Here is a 13,989-nt window from a genome sequence, read left to right on the forward strand (position 1 = left end):
TTGTAGGTCATCTAGTCCAGCCCAAGCAGGAGTCCCTACACTATTTCTGACAGATGGCAGTCCGGTCTCTTCTTGAAAGCCTCCAGTGATGAAGCACCAACAACATCTGAAGGAAGTCTGTTCCATTGGTTGATAGTCCTCACTGTCAGAAAATTTCTCCTTATTTCCTGGTTGAATCTCTCCTTGACCAGTTTCCATCCGTTATTCCTTGTCTGGCCTTCAGGTGCTTTGGAAAATAGGTTCACTCTTAACTTTTCTCCTGTAGGTAGGCAGGAATTTCATGGGTAGTTCAATGTTATCATACAAAACATATATTTACACATACAAATATAGAACAGCGGTGGGATTCAGCCGATTTGCACCACTTCGGCAGAACCGGTAGCTAATTTTTTGTTGCCCAGGCCCAGAACGGACTTCCAGAAGCGGCATCCACCCAGAGAACCGGTTGTTCACCTATTTGAATCCCACCACTGATATAGAAGGTAGGCTAATGAGATGGAAAAATCCACCTCTCAGGTTTTCTGGTGTTTCCATTGCCTTCTCTTCAGACCTCAGGAGATATGGAGGGAAGTCAGAGGTTCTTGGGCTGGTTGGTTTGGGGAAGAGGTGACAGTCAAAGTGCCTGGATTCAGTGGGACCTTTGGTAACCGAGAAGCTGACTTGTTCTCTCCCCCACTTTGGTTCCCTCCTCCTCAGCCTGCTGTATCAGATGAGCTCATCCCCAAAGCTTGGATCTGCAGAGTTGCAGTTGCACACAACTTAAGTCCAAGGAAAGGAGCATTCGCAGAAGCTGTGTGTGGGAGAGAAATTAAGGCTGTAGAGGTGCAGTTAGCATGTTCTCTCCATTCCGGGAGGAAATGATTCTCGCTGCTTTGGGTTATGTGAAGCTTATAGTATTTTGCTCTAGTTAGCCTCAGTGGTGTTGGGAGGGACTGAGGCTGAACGGGGAGAAGGCAAATGAGAAACGGGGGTGTGACTTTCAAGAAGGTTCCTCAGAACTTCTGCACAAATCTTCTTCTGATGAAGGCCAGCGCATGACGGCTGATGTCATTTGTCTAGAGCGCTTTGATCATCCTTCGAGTCAGGTGAAAGAAAAGGCTCTAAGGTGGGAGAAGGAACCATCTCCTCCGAGAGCCACTGGGCTCAGCTCCACAATTTCCTGGCCTTTTGAGATGCAACCTTCGGTGTCTCCAGACGTGGAACCAGCTGCTACGGAACCTGGATTTTCAAGTCTTCATCTTCATCCAGGTCGCTGGTACAATCTCCAGGCTCACCCGGACCAAAGCGTGAGCCACGGATCTTCCCAAACAGAGGGAGGTTCTGCTGCCGGCGAAGTCTGCCCCAGAGAACAGAGAAGAAGCCTCCTTAGATATTTTAGCATGTATTTTGACAATTACATTTAAGCAGAGGGGAAAGCAAGCATTGGTGCCCCAAAGAGGTACAAAGCTTTAAAAACAGCCATCCTGGATCACCCAAAGCTTCATATATGGCAAGGATGGGGGAACGATGGCCCTTTTATGACTTGTGGACTTCCAGCTCCCAGAATTCATGAGCCAGCCATACTGGCTCAAGAATTCTGGGAGTTGAAGTCCACAAGTCCTAAAGGGCCCATGGTTCCCCACCTCTGATATTCTAGGGCAGGGGTAGGCAACCTTGGCTCTTTTATGACTGGTGGACTTCAACTCCCAGAATTCCTGAGCCAGCCTGGCTCAGCTTGGAAACCTCTCCCTTTCCCCTCAGCGTGGCTGGCTCAGGAATTCTGGGAGTTGAAGTCCACGAGTCGTAAAAGAGCCAAGGTTGCCTATCCCTGTTTTAGGGGAATGTCTTAATCCAAGAACAGACAGTCAACACAATTTAATTAGATGGTTACGGGTGGAACATAATTTTATCCAGCTTCCCTACCTGCGCAGCCTCCTGGTCTATTGCAGTTACAGGTAGTCCTTGACTTATGATCACAATTTAGCCCAAAATTTCTGTTGCTAAGCGAGAGTCGATGAAAGTCGTCCGAATTTTGATCATGTGACTATGGGGCTGTTGCAACGGTCATAAGTGTGAAAAATGTTCATGAGTCCCTTTTTCCCCGTGCCGTTGTAATTTCAAACGGTCCTTAAATGAATGGTTGTAAAGTCGAGAACTACCTGTAGCCGCTTTCAGCCACCTGATTCCCTGTAGTGTATAAACCATATAAATGAATACATATATAAATAATCAAAGCTCATAGATTTTTGTTCATTTTTTACTTTAGGTCAGTGTTTGTCAACCTTGGCAACTTGAAGGTCCGTGGACGTCAACTCCCAGAATTCCCCAGCCAGCCAAGCTGGCTGGGGAATTCTGGGAGTTGACGTCCATGGATCTTCAAGTTGCCAAGGTTGACAAACCTGGCTTTAAATGCTTAAGAAGAAACCAGTTCTTTCCGCCAAGAGATCAAGAGATATAAATAGACCCCTGCCCACTTGATTCCAAAACTACCCTTTTATATTTAAATGTCATCCAATTAAGAGGGTGTAACTCGCTGGTAAAGTTGCATCTGGACAATCTCCACCAGCCTCCCCCACGTTTTCAGTAGCACAACACATTTTTGATTGAATCCAAAACTTTTTCCTGAACCCATCATGCGACAGCGGCAAGTCCTTAGTAGGCGCCTTCAAGGAACGGGATAGTAGGAGGCTTGGTTGATGGAAGGATTTACATCTCCCCGGATGTTCGTTATTTATAAATAAAAGTCTAATGCTTCCCCCCCGCCCATCGCAGATACTTGCAGCCGTTTAATGTGCCTGCATGTCGCTCAGAGGCAATTTAGTTAGGATGCAACTGAAAAGATGGAGAATAGAAGGATATATGGGTGAGCTTCTGAATTCTCCAGACCTTGTTATCAAGCAAGTAGTTAAAAAAAAACCCTGCAAGACCCCCCCCCCCAAAAAAAGTAGGTCAAGCTGCTTAAGATTTTGCTCTACAAAGTCAGTCCAAAGACAGACGATTGCAGATGGGATACTGAAACATTTAAGGCCTACACTCAATATACAAGATCAAGCGGCAATTCCTAGCTTCTCTTTTAACACACAGGCTTCTTGGGCTGGGGACACAAGCCGAAATAGAGATATATCAAGAACTGTTCAATGCTCCCACGTTCCCAAATGGAGAATCTGGATTTTCAAGCTGCATGCAGTTTTCCAATCCAGATTCGGAATACAGCTGGAAGGGACCTTGGAGGTCTTCTAGTCCAACCTCCAGACCCTACACAATTTGAGACAAGTGGCTGTCCAGTCTCTTCTTAAAAATCTCCAGTAATGAAGCATCCACAACTTCTGGAGTCAAGCTGTCCCACCGGTTGATTGTCCTCACTGTTAGGAAGTTGGCTAGTCTAAAGAAAAGAAGAAATGGGGCAGACATGATAGCAGTATTCCAGTATTTGGGGGGCTGCCACAAAGAAGAGGGAGGGTCACACTATTCTCCAAAGCACCAGAAGGCAGGACAAGAAACAATGGATGGAAACTAACCAAGGAGAGAAGCAACCTGGAATTAAGGAGAAACTTCCTGACAGTGAGGACAATTAACCAGTGGAACAGCTGGCCTCCTGAAATCGTGGGTGCTCCATCCCTGGAGGTTTTTAAGAAAAGACTGGACAGTCACTTGTCTGAAATGATATAGGTTCTCCTGCTTGAGCAGGGGGCTGGACTAGAAGACCTCCAAGGTCCCTTCCAGCTCTATTCTATTCTATATCAGATTACTTGCATCTGGAAAGTTGTGCCACCTTAAAATTTGCTTTCAGCTGCTGGGCATGTCCTGAAGTCCAGGGCGAGTTTGGAGAAGGCCCACAGCTGCCTGCCCCCCCTTCTGCTGCTGGGGGGTGGGTGGGTGCTGGGAGGGGCAGGCAGGCCTTTATCCGGCTGGCCTCTCCAACTGGGCATCCTCAGCACTATTTGCTCCCTGATCTTCCCAGCATTAAGTTTCACCCCGAGAAAATTTATGTCCGGAGTTTCCAATCCAAAGCCACAAAGCCTGAATGGAGCGAGGCCTCGCCTAGCATTCTCTGGGCACGCAGCTACCTGACTTCAGCTGCTTTTTACTGGAAAAAGCATACATTATTTAAGGTGGGGAGGGGGAAAGGGATCTCTCGGAGGGGGTGCCGAGGAAAGCTCCATTATTCTCCTTTGATTTAATGGCGGCCTCCCCAATAAAATAAGAAGATAAAAACCATATCCCCCTCTCCTCCTCCTCCTCCCTCTTCTCTTTGCAAGAAAGGAAAAAGAGAGAAAGAGAGAGAGAGAGAGAGAGAGAACCAGCTGCCTCGTCTTTCAATGGAGCAGAATCGATCTGTCTGACAGACATTTCAGTATTTTATTGCTAGAGAAGCACACATGCAAATTAAAAAAAAAAAACCCCTCTTTCTAAAAAGGCCATAAAATTAAAGTATCTCTTAAAGGCACTTTGCTCAGAGCGGAGCCCTCTCAACCTTCCTCTTCCAGGCCGGGCCTTTTTTTCTTTTCCTGGGGTTGTGAATCCTTCACACACAACAACGTTCACCTGCCCCTCCAGTCACAAAAGGAGCTGCACGTTGTGAACTCAAACAAAAGAGCAGTGTGCAGAAGAGATTCTTGCAAGCCAGGTGGCTGCGGAAGTGGGGCGGGGATAGTGTTTTTTTTAAAAAAAAAATCCGCCATGATGCATGAAAAAAGGTGGGGCTTTGACACCTCCCCCCACTGTCCCAGATGCCATCTTGACTTTTTTAACAGAATAATAGAGCTGGAAGGGACCTTGGAGGTCTTCTAGTCCAACCCCCTGCTCAAGCAGGAGACCCTGATGGCGTTCCTCAAGATTGGCTCGCTGATCCAGCATGATACCTTCTGCCTGACCCCTTTTCTCCCCTGGCTAGTGAAAGGGGCCCCCTTCTTCTCCCCCCACAGCTGACCCAGGAGACAAGGGCCCCACCTGGCTGGGTCCCCCATGGCAGCTTCTCGCCAAGATGCCCTCTTTTGCCCAAGCGCCGCTCCTCAGAGCAAACCCCCCCACCTTCCTCTCCTCTCTAATTATAGCTGCAGCCAATTTGCATGTTGTGTTCAGCTAACAAATTACCAGGAGTTTTCTAGGAGGTGGCTTTTCTCTTAATTGCTTTGGAGTTCCTGAGAAGGGAACAAAATTGGAAGTTGAGAACAGAGCGCAATAAATATTTTAAAAGTGGAAGAACAAGAGGAGGAGGAGGAGGAGGAGGAGGAGGAGGAGGAGGAGGAGGAGGAGGAGGAGATGGTCCTGGAGAAACCAGAAGCTGGGATAGGAATGGAGACCAGGACACAAGTCCTGTATGTTGTTCTGTAAAGGACCACTGATGACAGACAGCCTTTTTCAGCCTGACTTTTCTCTGCAAGGGGCAAAAGGAAGTGAAGAATTTCTAGATTGGATTAATTCAGCGTCTTCTCAACTTCAGCAACTTTAAAAGTGAGGTGGACGTCAACTCCCAGAATTCAACTTTTCATGCTGGCTGGGGAATTATAGGAATTGAAGTCCATACAGCTTAAAGTTCACGAGGATGAGAAGCAGTGGAAGACTATGGATAGTCCTTGACTTATGGCTGGTCGTTTAATGACTGTTTGAAGTTACAGTGGTCTCAGAAAAGGTGCTTTATGCACATATATGAAATTTTCTGAGAGATACAGGGGGTCCTTGACTTATATCTGGTCACTTAGCAACCGTCTGAACTTATGACAGACCCCCAAATGCAATCCAATTTTGAAGTTGCAGTGGCCGCACCCTGGGTGCATTCTGGGTGCCTGGCCAACAGCTCATCTTGATGACGGATTGCAGCATCCTGTGACTTTTGATGCTTTTTGTTGGTTTCCAGCTTTTACTTCTGGTTTCTGGCGAAAAACACCCATTGTGCAAAACAGATCTGCTTCATGACGGCCACATTTGCTCAACGACTGCTTTATTGGGCTCAGTTAGGGCCATAAGCCGAGGACTGCCTGCATTCCTTCTCGTATTCTCCTCCCTCGACAGCAAATAGAGGTCTCTTACTTCTTTCCCCTACCTGGATTGCAGGTGTTCCAGCTGGACTTGGAGATTTTCGTTCTGTTCCGTCTGCTCATCCAGCGATCTTTGCAGTTTGCGGACCTGGTTATGAGCGTCATCCAGCTGCGAGGGGCAGAGACCAGAGTGCTTATTTGACTCATTTCAATAGTTTTACACGGCCGCCCACCTCAAGCGACTCTGGGTGGCTGACAGCAGTCATGAAACCAAAAAAATGAAACAATCATCAAAACAATTTAAAAAAATAAAAAGACCGCTGTGCCGTAATCGTCCCCTTGGGGTACCCCACAGCAGGCTCAGAGGCCCCCCTTCCAGTGGTGGGATTCAGCCGGTTTGCACCACTTTGGCAGAACCGTTAGCTAATTTTTGGTTGCCCAGGAAGGACTTCTGGAAGTGGCATCCACGCAGATGTTCACATATTTGAATCCCACCACTGACCCCTTCCGTAATATCTACCCATACAATCCTAAAAGAAAAGAAGAAATAGGGGAGACATGATAGCAGTGTTCCAGTTTCTGAGGGGCTGCCACAAGGCAGAAGGGGTCAGGTTGTTCACCAGAGCACCAGAGGGAAGGACGAGACACAACGGTTGGAAACTGATCAAAGAGAGAAGCAACCTGGAATTAAGGAGAAAGTTCCTAACAGTGAGGACAATTAACCGGTGGAACAGTTTGCCTCCCGAAATTGTGGGCGCTCCATCACTGGAGGTTTTTAAGAAGAGATTTGACAGTCGCTTGTTTGAAATGGTATAGGTTCTCCTGCTTGAGCAGGGGGCTGGACTAGAGGACCTCCAAGGTTCTATTCTATTCTATTCTATTCTGTAATTCTATTCTATTCTATTCTATTCTCTCCAGTCCCTGGTGGGGACCTCTGCCTCAAATACTGGAACACTGCTATCATGTCACCCCCAGTTCATCTTTTCATTAAACTAGACCTACCCAATTCCTGCAACCATTCTTGATATATTTTAGCTTCCAGCCCCCTAATCATCTTTGTTGCTCTTCTCTGTACTCTTTCCAGAGTTTGAACCTCTTTTCTCGTGTTACGAGAAACCTTTAGCTAGGAGCATCTATTACGTGCGGTGTGCGTTCTCTCCCATCTCCAGCCAAACCACCTAGAGAATTAGTGCACGACAATCATTAAAAACCCTGGGACGGTCGCTCCTTTTGAAATCAATGGGATTTATCAGTCTCTGCTCCATGGATGTCCGGTCTTAATATCCAATGGTGATTCCAGAAGCCATAAAATATGAATAGCGTAATATGGTACTTAGACGTAAGCAAACGACATAAAAAGAACGAGGGCAAAGCATCTCCACAGGATCAATAGAAGCCAATTAAAGTGAGCTCAACCAAGGGCACATCCAGCATTGGGCACAACAAGGCAGTTCCAGGGCCAAAGAGGAGAGTCGTTCTAAATAAAAAATGCATTTTCTTCCTCATCGTGGCTGACGGTTGGACCTTAATGGGTTTTCCTTGGCAATAATGACCAGAGCTTGGTAAAATTAACCCTGATGTATTTTTTGCACTATTTCATTGGCTTCTAAATCTGGCTGAAGTCTGGAGCAAACGTTTTGCCTTCCTGATCTATATTAAGGGGAAAACAACAAACAGCAAAAAACTATCAAGAGGTTAAGAATAAGCCATAACATCTTTTAAGGCCAGGCCTAACTACAGGTAGTTCTTGACTTATGAGCCCAAGATTTCTGTTACTAAGCAAGAAAATGGTTAAAATGAATTTTGCCCTGTTTTATTTTCTTTCTTGCCACAGTTGTTAAGACTAGCCATGCCCAGTTCCTGTAGCCTGTAATATCCAGAACCTACCCAGCTGATCTTGATCCCTTCAGACCCAATGGGCTAGCTCAGCTTTGCTGGTGGAACGAGAAAAGGACGGCAATGGGCACTCCTATATTTGCGACTTCCCGAAAGTCAACATTGCAGAGGCAGAAGGAGACTCACCTCGTCCTCCGCTTGGGCCAGTTCCTTCTTGAGTTCCTCCACTCGCAAGCGCAACTTCTTCACTTCTCCCTCATGCTGCTCCACTCGCCGGATCGTGTGGCCCAGTTCGGCCATCTTCTCCTGGTGCTGCTTCTTCAGTTTGGCATGGACGTGCTTCAGGTCGGCCAGCTCCTGAAGGACACAAGACCAGCTTGAATTGGGGGTGTAGGGGGGGAGAAAGGATGGTTTTTTTCTCTCTCTCCCCACAGAAGAAGGCCTGCCTGGAAGCCAAACTTGTGGGAAGCAGAAACATCTCTGCCCTGTTCTGATTGGTCAACCCATCCCAAAGTTGGGATAAAGAAAGAAGCTCTTAAATTGATGAATTTGATTCAAGTTGAGGACTTGACCTGGATTCTGGGTCTCAAAAGGGAAGGGGGTTTAAGTTATTGCTAGGCAAAGTTGGTTTCAGTTTAAAGTCATCCTTTGGGTTTTTATTTTCATTTGCTGTTTTTTGCTCATCCGATGCCCTTTTTTAAAAAAAAAAACAACACTACCATTTCTCCTATCAATAAGAACAAAGTTTGGATGTATAAGCATGCTTGGAAAGATGCACAGAGATCTTCATTTTTCTCCCTCAGCCGGGCTTTCCAAGTGGGCCCATTTGCATCCTTCCCATAGGAACACCAGAACCCATCCTTTCCTCCCTCCACCATCCAGGCACCACTGATGAAGCTTCTTGGGCGAGAGGAAAAATGTCTTCTTCTTCCTCCTCAAGAAAAAAACAGTCCAGTTACCTTTCAGAAAAGCACTGAGAATCTCCATTTAATCTCTTCTCTACACACAAGACTGCCTCTTTCAGAGGGCCATTTTACTGGATTGTGTGTGTGTGTGTGTGTGTGTGTGTGTGTGAGTGATAGCATTCACTACACCACAATAAGTCTGAGTTTTGCAAGACACAGTCATTTTAAAACAAAAAAAACCACATTTTTGCCAAGAGTAAGGTTTGACTGTCCCCTGCTGTTGAAAGTTAGAAATGCTTTGTGAATATAACTCACTTATCTCTTCTAAATGAGGTTTTTTCCTCCATTTATATTCTTTCAAAACTTTAAATAAAAAAATAGTATGTTTTGGGAGACAAAAAAAAAAAGACGTGAGCACCTCAAAAGTGGAAAAATGTTTGACCCACAACAGAGAAATGGTTGCTGACGGGAATGCTACTTGCAGAGATGGCCAAGTTGACTTGCTTGATTAGAGAAAAGACAATTAGGTTTATTGCTGAATGGAAACCCATTATAGACTTTTTCTGCATAAAATGGGAATATATATACTTATGATCTATGGTCCTCAGAATTAGGGGGGGGGGAAAGCTGGATCATAGAAACAAATGAGAAAAGCCAAACCGAGTTATGGGTTGGATGGCAGACCACCAGAATTTGGCTAGACTGGGAAGTCAGAAATTGGGAGAAGAAAAGCAGAAGCTGCTTCTGTTTTATGGCCAAGAAAACCACATCCACATGTCCAGGTAGTCACCAGTGAGTTGATTTTGACTTTGTTGGATTTTTCCTTTTTTAAAAAAACCTGCATCTGCCCAATAATAAAAGTTCTTTGCAGCATTGTTTATAACTTGAAAGGTTTCGTCATCATCACTGTCATCTTGACAAAATCTCCATCAGTCAATTGCAAAAAGCAGCTTTACTGGAAACAGCTCACATCCTGGGACGGGACCTTGAACGCCATCAAACAACAACATCTGCATATCCCAGGACCTTGAGAAGGACGCAATAGATGGGATAAAAATGCCAAATCCAATCTAAACTTCTGGCTGACTGTGCAACCAACCGTATCATAGGTGGCTTGAGTGCAATCCAAAACATCTGGAAGCACCACTTGAACACTATTGGCATTGACAAACTCAGCATCCCTCAATTGCAAAAGGCAGCTTTTCTTGGAACAGCTGACATCCTGCAAGTGATACCTCTATACCACATCTGCCTACCTCAAGTCCTTAGAAAGGATTCAGTAGGTGGATAAAAATGCCAAATCCACTCTAAACATCTGGCTGATTGTACACCCAACTGTAATAATATCAAACTGTGGTTAACCAACAGCCTTGGGAACATATACAATTTATTGTTTCAAGATCCAGCAGACCGACAGAAATACATGGGACCCAAGCAACAGCAGTTATATTAACAGCATTTAATTTAATTTAAATTATATGTAATTAGAAAGGCAATACATGCAGCATTTTTCCCAGCCCACCCACTACTGTGAGGAGGCTGGCCCCCACCCCAATGTGCAGGTAGTCCTTGACTTATGACCACAGTTGAGCCCAATTTTTCTGTTGCTAAGTGAGACATTTGTTAACTGAGTTTTGCCCCATTTGCCATAGGTGTTAAGTGAATTGCTGCAGTTGTAAAGTTAGTAACCTGGTTGTTAAGTGGATCTGGCTTCTCTATTGACTTTGCTTGTCAGAAGGGATCACATGATCCAGGACACAGCAACCATCACAAATATGAACCAATTGCTCGGTGCCTGAACTTTGATCACGTCACCCCAGGGTCGTCACAAAAGTCGTAAGTGTGAAAAACGGTCGTATGTCACTTTTTTCAGTGCCGTTGTAACTTTGAACGGTGACTAAATGATCTGTTGTAAGTCGAGGACTGCCTGTACTATCCAGAATCCAAATCGGGCCCAGAAGAGTTGCATGCAACCCACCCCCTCCCAAGTCATAGTCCCAGAGCAGAGGGGGTTTCCTTCCCCACCAAAACTGGAATCCGAGTTACCTTATTCTTCTCAAACAGCTCCGTTTGGATGGTTTTAAAATCCGTGTCGAGAGTGCAGGTGGTTTGCCTCCGTTTCCGAGCCAGGATCTCCTCGAGATCCTCAATCTGGGCCCGCAGCTTCTTATTCTCCCGTTCCAGATTCAGCTTCTCCGTTTCCAGCCGCTCTCGCTTGCCCCACTCGGCTGCGTTCTCAGCCTGCAGACGCTCCATCTTCGGCAAGGGGGGAAAGAGAGAGGTGTGAGCCCGGCCACCAATTAGCAGCAACCAAGCGTGACTGTGGAGGCTCCTCGTCAGACACCGGATCACCTGGTGACCAGCCGAGAGCTTATTTGGGAGGACAAGCAGACCTTCCCACGGGCCGCCATTTTGACACCCCTGCTCTAAAACGTTAGCAAGCACCCCTGGAACTCAGCAGCTGTTAAATTTTAATGGGACAAAAGATGGATTCAGAAGGTGCCCACGAGCGATAGAGAATTCCCTCTCTCCTTCAGTCTCACCTCCGATCGTAACTCCACCAGTTTCTTGTCCATACTTGAGCGAGCCCCCAGTTCGTCTTCTAGATCCTCAGAGATACGTCCCAGTTCGTCCTGGTGGATCTCCTTGAGGATGTTCAGCTAGAGAGAAAAGAAAGAATTGGAAATGCCATTTGTGCAACATCAGTCTTGGTGGATCAGATTGGGGCATTAGAAAGGGAGGCTATTCGGTTTCGTGTCTGCAGCCCCCACGCCCCCACTAGACTGTGCCTACTGACTTCCAAAACAGTAGTAGCACTGAAGAGGAGGAGAGGGAGCGGCAGAGAAGGAGAAGGGAAAGAGAAGGGAAAGGAGGAGTGAAGGAGAAGGAAAAATAACCAAGATACATTCAATGGACATGTGTGTATCTTTGCCTGTTTTGAGCAAGCAGTGATGAGTAATGTGCAGTTGTGTTGTGTACGTGTTTCCCCAGAAAAGTGGTATTGCGGGTGTTGAAATTTGAATCCAAATCCCCAAATGTTTCAAAGGGGTAACTTGGGGGTTTGGATTCAAATCAGAGAAAGCAAAATAGGGAACGGTTGAGGTGTAAAGTCTTGGGAGATACAGAAAGTGCCTAACATCTCCAGGCTAACATCCATCCAATATGGAGAAAAGTTTAGGCAAGTGTTTCTCAACCGTGGCCACTTGAAGATGGGTGAACTTCAACGCCCAAAATTCGCAAGCCAGCAAGCTTACTGGGGGGGGGGGGATTCTGGAAGTTGAAGTCCAGACATCTTCAAGTGGCCAAGGTTTAGACCAAAACTGATTGGGCAACCCCAACTTTGCAGCATGGGCCAATGCAAGAACTTCTGGCACTGTCCAATGGCATTTAGTTCAAAGGATGAAGGGAAGCTCACCTGCTTCAGCACCTCCTGCTTATTCTTGTTCAGCTCCTCATACTTGATCTTCCACTGGCTCAGTTCACCTTCCAGCTTCTCAATGTTCTTGCTGAGGGACAGCTTGTCCCTGAAAGAGGCAAGACAACAGCAAGGCTGAGAAACTGCATTGACGGCACGGAGCTCTCCCTGCAGAAGCTCCCCATCTGTTGCTCCTGTAGTGGAATGCAGTCTGGATTCCCAGGAGGGAGGGGCTATTTTCCAAAAGGCAAAGAGGCAGCGTAGCTTGGAAAATCCGGCAGGCAGGAAGATTGTTAAAAAGGGCTCCTCTCAAGCTATTCTTAGAGTATATTTGTAGTTGTTCAAGTATGGGTGGTCTTTGACTTACAACCACAGTTGAGCCCAAAGTTTCTGTTGCTAAGGGAGACAATTGTTAAAATGAGTTTTGCCCCATTTTACGACCTTTCTTGCCACAATTCTTAAGTGAATCACTGCAGTTGTTAAGTTAGTAGCACGGTTGTTAAGTGAATCTGGCTTCCCCATTGATTTTGCTTATCGGAAGGTCACAAAAGGTGATCATTGCAATCATCATAAATATAAACCAGTGGTCAAGCATCCAAATTTTGATCACGTGACCCCGGGGATGCTGTAATGTGTAAAACGGTCACATGTCACTTTTTTCAGTGCCGTTGCAACTTTGAATGGTCACTAAATGTATGGTTGTAAGTTGAGGACTACTTATATTTAAAGTTCTCCTGCTTGAGTAGGACTAGAAGACCTCCAAAGTCCCTTCCAGCTCTATTCTATTCTTTTAAGTTATTCAAATAGCTGCTTTAGTCTGGCAAGATTCTGTCTGTAGGAGAACAACAATAAAGGAAATTACTCAGAAGTAACTCCACGGGTCATTCTTGGTTCTTGAGCCTCACATCAATCATGCCAGACAAGCAACTCTCTGCATTACTCTTAGATGTACTCTGTGAACTATTAAGGAGGGTCCTCCCTTTTCATCTTCCTGCCTGTTAGACCTTCCAAGTTCTGCAGTCTCTTTGCCCTCTGGGAAAGAGCCCCTCCCTCCTGGGAATCCAGACTACATTCCACCACAACTCCTGAAGGAACCCTGTGGTGGAGGAAGAGGAGCTGTCAGAAAGCGGCACTCACTCCCTTTCTTTGAGGAGCACTTTCTGAGATTCGTCCAGGCGTAGCTTCAGGGCGGTGATCTTAGTGGCATCCTCCTCAATAACCGAAACGTCTTCCCAAAGCAGCCGATTCCTCTCCTGACGGGTGAAGGATGAACGGACGCTAACTGAGCTCCGTTGGTCCCAGCATTCACCTTCTTCCTGCTTGTTCTTCAGAAGGTTCTCCATCAGCTCAAAATCCTGCAGGGACTGAGAATCACCAACGGAAAAAATAAAGGCTCTTAAGGAGTTTGGCACCAGCTTGAAGGAATCAACCCTACATTTATTCTTCAACTGAATCCCCTGCAACCCAACATCCTTTTTCAAACTGTAACTACTTTGAGGACAGTTAATTCTTCATTATCTATATTCTGTAAATGCAAACATGCCCGTCTTAGCAATCCGTTCACATCAGCCTCTGTCTTTGAGGCCAGCAATTTTCTTTTGATGTACACCAGCTGCTTTGATGAGAGCCAACAATTCTCTTTCACCCAGCAAAATGTTTCATTGCTGGCAAGCTGCCCATCCCAGAGACAATCTCAGCAGAATGTGTTTGTTGCATTGTAATAAGCCTTGTTCTTCTTTCAAGTATCCACATTACCTTCTTTTTAGAAAAAGAAAGGAAAAGCAGAGCCAGGAAGACTCAGAGGCAGGATAAATCCATGGCAGGATTCTGATGTGATGGGAGAGAGAGAGAGAGAGAGAGAGAGAGAGAGAGAGAG

At 46.0% G+C, this 13,989-nt stretch overlaps 1 protein-coding gene across 1 annotated transcript in view; it reads right to left on the reverse strand.

Moving 5' to 3' along the window:
• Window positions 1-1,209: 1,209 nt before the first annotated feature.
• Window positions 1,210-13,989, reverse strand: part of CCDC102A (coiled-coil domain containing 102A) — a 14,041-nt gene continuing 1,261 nt past the window's right edge. The window contains exons 2-8 of the mRNA XM_015815888.1: window positions 13,251-13,468; window positions 12,114-12,222; window positions 11,242-11,358; window positions 10,745-10,954; window positions 7,980-8,150; window positions 6,023-6,126; window positions 1,210-1,336 (exon numbers count right to left, since the gene is read on the reverse strand). Of these exons, the coding sequence (XP_015671374.1) occupies window positions 1,210-1,336; window positions 6,023-6,126; window positions 7,980-8,150; window positions 10,745-10,954; window positions 11,242-11,358; window positions 12,114-12,222; window positions 13,251-13,468 (1,056 nt within the window). The remainder of the gene's footprint in view (window positions 1,337-6,022; window positions 6,127-7,979; window positions 8,151-10,744; window positions 10,955-11,241; window positions 11,359-12,113; window positions 12,223-13,250; window positions 13,469-13,989) is intronic.

Source organism: Protobothrops mucrosquamatus, unplaced genomic scaffold (genome assembly GCF_001527695.2).
Source record: "Protobothrops mucrosquamatus isolate PMUCROS unplaced genomic scaffold, P.Mucros_1.0 scaffold381, whole genome shotgun sequence".
NCBI classification, from domain to species: Eukaryota; Metazoa; Chordata; class Lepidosauria; order Squamata; family Viperidae; genus Protobothrops; species Protobothrops mucrosquamatus.